The 3751-nt window shown below is 35.0% G+C and overlaps 2 protein-coding genes across 3 annotated transcripts in view; one reads left to right on the top strand and one right to left on the bottom strand.

The window, feature by feature from the left end:
- Positions 1-1925: 1925 nt before the first annotated feature.
- The window catches only part of LOC106773686 (ubiquinone biosynthesis protein COQ4 homolog, mitochondrial), a 6842-nt gene continuing 5016 nt past the window's right edge, over positions 1926-3751 (top strand). The window contains exon 1 of the mRNA XM_022786102.1: positions 1926-2034. The gene's annotated coding sequence lies outside the window, so the exon portion shown is untranslated. The remainder of the gene's footprint in view (positions 2035-3751) is intronic.
- On the bottom strand, positions 2045-3305 carry LOC111242520. Of its 2 annotated transcripts, none has more exons than XM_022786104.1 (2): positions 2592-3305; positions 2045-2379 (listed from the first exon to the last, which is right to left on the bottom strand). In XM_022786104.1, exons 1-2 carry the CDS (start codon positions 2823-2825, stop codon positions 2221-2223), a joined length of 393 nt encoding a protein of 130 aa, XP_022641825.1. In that variant the 5' UTR covers positions 2826-3305; the 3' UTR covers positions 2045-2220. The 2 variants fall into 2 exon arrangements, with proteins under 2 accessions (XP_022641825.1, XP_022641824.1); XM_022786103.1 differs by having other exon boundaries at positions 2547-3305.

The raw sequence follows: 3751 nt of genomic DNA on the forward strand, positions 1-3751 counted from the left end.
GACCTAAATCTGATTCCACCCCTTTAAGTCTAATTTTGATCATTTTAGGGGCCCCAATAGGTTCCAATTTACTTACTCAGGTTGCCTAGATACTCTAGCACAGACCAATATCCTAGATCCCCAAATTCACACTCTCACTTTCTTTAGATTAGCCTAAAACATCATACCCTACTACACTTTTCATTTAGAAATCTATATAACATATTTTTCAAACATTCAATTGCTTAATTACATCATTTCAAACTATCCATACCAGTTCATATACATCAAATTCACAGTTCACAACAAAGCCAACCATCATCACAATTCAAATGGCAACAAGTATCTCATATCAGTTTTAATTATCATCCAATCTGACATAAAATCAACACATGCATTATTTGATAATGTCTATTAAAAACTAACTTAAGCATGCAAGCCATTCACAGAATAGAAAAGAACTCCTAGCTTCCCTTACCTCTAAACTTCACTGTTCAACACACCGAATGATCTAGCTGCACCTTTACCCTTAAGAGGTTCTAAGATCACTTACAGGTCACAAATTGGGAAAAAGGAGACATGTTTTAGAACCTAAAATAGGTGAGATTTGAGGAAAACACATGGAAACCCACATGCAAGCAAATTGGCTGCTTGATTATAGCTTCCAAATGTAGAAAAGGGAAAACACTCACCAGTGGATAAATTGGAAAATTGATCGGATAGACGCAAAGCTTTCTATTCCGCGATCACTAGGGCACTACCAAAGCTGGAGTTCTCTGATTCAATGAAGGATGGATTTAGAGAAAAAATAAAGAAAATTGAAGAAGGAAATGTTAGAGAGAGAAGTGGTTTCTGAGCTATGTACCATATATGTTTCCCTTCGCTTCCAAATTAAGTGGCTAACAAGTTTTAATTATAAAAATTAGTTTATCCCCTTCATACCCCCATCAGCCCCCTTTTGACTTATTTCAGGTTATTACAAGTAACATTAACAAATTTCTATAAATATTGAAAAAAAATCATTATAAGCTTTAAAAAAAAAATTAGATTGCATAATATTATTTATAATTTTAGCATACTATAATTATAGTTTTTACTTCTAAACATAAAAAACCAAATCTTATGTTTTTTTTCTTTAAAAATAAAATTTATATTAATTCCAACATTATAATGTCAAAATTAATATATATATATATATATATATATATATATATATATATATATATTATTTAATATACCATAAGCATCACATATTTAATAAACCGTTAAATTAAATAAAACATAAAATGTGTTATACAAATTTAGTCATAATATCAAATTTTATATATACAATGAGTTTTTAAGACTAAGAGTGTCTATACATAAATTAACTTCTTATAGGTTTTCAAAAACTTCAAATATAAAAAACCATCCTATTATTTATACATTATTATATTTGTTGCACAACTATTCCACCGAATCATTGTTTTTCTATTATTCACATCAATTAGATGATCATTGCAAAAGAAAACACAAACAAACATACAAACAAAATAAAAGGAGAAGATAATTTTACCAAAGCGATAATTATACCTTTTAATTAATAATACATCAATTGAACAAAAGCAAATCAAACAAATGGTCAACACCCAATTTCGTCCGGATGACTAAATAGTAAGATTTATTTTGTTTGTCTTATTTTATTTTTATTTGCTATTTTTGTTTTTATTCTTAGTTTTTTATGATTTAGTTTCTTATTATCTTATTTAATTTTATTTTCTATTTTCTTTTTAAAAACAAATAGTAAATAAACAAAAAAATATATATATATCTATAAGAAAAGAAAAGAAAAAAAAAAAAAAAGGTAAAACGTGGCAAAGGTGTGTGGGGGAAGAAACGTGACAAAAGTTGTTAGAATTGGATTAAAAAAAAACAAAAAAAAAAAGGGTTGAAGAGATTTTTGGTTAGACGAATCAAAAGGAGGAAAGAGGTTGGAAGAGTAGACGGGGGCGGCAAGGGGAATCATCAGAAAAGGACACTCAAAGCTTTACTGGAGGTGAACAATTAACGGTGAAGGTAAACCGCTAGTTCATTATTCTAATGGATGCATGATATACAGACTTCTAATGTTTGACAATGCATATTATTATAATTTTCAATGATCTATTCGAGAACATCATAATATATGTATCATCTTCTTTCTCCATTTTCGCTGGTTATGATCACTGGTCACTAGACACCAACATCACTCCGACTACACATTCACCATGTACATCCAACCTTTCTCCCAGAAATATTAGTCTCTAAAGCTACAGAACAGTCACCCATATACATTCTACTCCTGTTTACACTATACCCTTCTTCTTGCATGAACCCCAAACCCACCAATAACCAAAACAGGGTCCCATGAATAGCAAGAACCTGAAACGCAGAAAAATTCAAAAGAGCAGTCAATCAAAAAACACAACCACATTCTTGAATATTAACCCCACAAATCTTTCCCACCCCTTTGCCAAATTTTTTTCATCAAATGGTTCTCCTTAACCCAAATTATCAGTGTGATACTAATTAGTAAGCAAGCTACCCACGCGCAGCCAAGTAGGAAATGGTGTTTCAGTGAAACAGGGGGTTACGCGGTAGTGGGCAGTTTGGTTGAACGGAAGGTTCGGGGTGACAGTGACAGTAGAGGAGAGTTGCCTTGACGCCGTTAAACTTCCCGGTGATGGGCAAAGTTGCCGATAGCGGCCATTAACTCGGTGGAGGAAGAGTGGGGCGAGTGCGTGAGCAGCTGACGACATGGTAGTGGTTAGCGCCGTCGTTGGAATTTCAGGCCGTGACTCACAATGGCCGGAGACGGTGGCTATCATGTGGAGGCGAAGGTGTGGATGGAGTCGGAGGGTCGTTGCGGCGGCTGGCCGGAGGAATCGGCGGCTGAGACGGTGGCTTCGGAGTTTGCTAGCCAAGAACGAGAAGGAAACTCTAGGAATTGTGACGTTGTGGTGGCCGGATTGGGAACTGTTGGTTTGGGGGTCACCTGGTGTTCGTGCTGGAGGATGGGGTCGAATGGGAACCCTTCTGAGGGTTTTGGGGGCTGAGGAAACCCTGATGGGTTTAGGGTAGTGGAATTGGGCCCATTCTGGGCCAAACAAAAATATGTTTCCTTTGCACACCCATTGTTTCCTTTGCACCACCCCATTTTCTTTCGGGCTTAGGCCCAGTCCGGTCTTATGTTTGAATTGCTTTTGGCAGCTATTGTTTTCCTTTCTAACACCTCTTTTCCTTTTGGACTTGGGCCCAACTTACCATTAGGAGTAAATTAGTTTTAGACACCCCTTTTTCTTATTTAAGCACCCACGCCCCTTTTATTGTTTTATTATTTTTTTGATTTTGTCATTTAACTTTTAGTGTATCTACTTTTGTTTTTATTTTATTTAGTTATTTATCTTTTCCTTTTCTTAAACAAAAATATAAAAATCATAAAAAATTAAAATCAAATAAAAATGTTTTGAAAAGGTTTAAGCACACGTGCGGTCGCTCGCGTAGGCCTTGTGCTGAAGATCTTTTCCTTCTCTTTTATAAAAAATCAATAAAAATTATTTTAAGGGTTCTAGCGCATGTGTGATCGCACGCATCGTCCTTGTGCTAGAAGACCCTTTCCTTTTTGCAAATTAAAAAATAATGTTTTAAAGGTTCTCAGTGCGTGTGTGATCGCACGCATCGTCCTCGTGCTGGGACCTTTCTTCCTTTTACAAATTAAAAAAATAATGTTTTAAAGGTTCTCAGCGCGTGTGTG

Source organism: Vigna radiata, chromosome 9 (genome assembly GCF_000741045.1).
Source record: "Vigna radiata var. radiata cultivar VC1973A chromosome 9, Vradiata_ver6, whole genome shotgun sequence".
Lineage (NCBI taxonomy): Eukaryota > Viridiplantae > Streptophyta > Magnoliopsida > Fabales > Fabaceae > Vigna > Vigna radiata.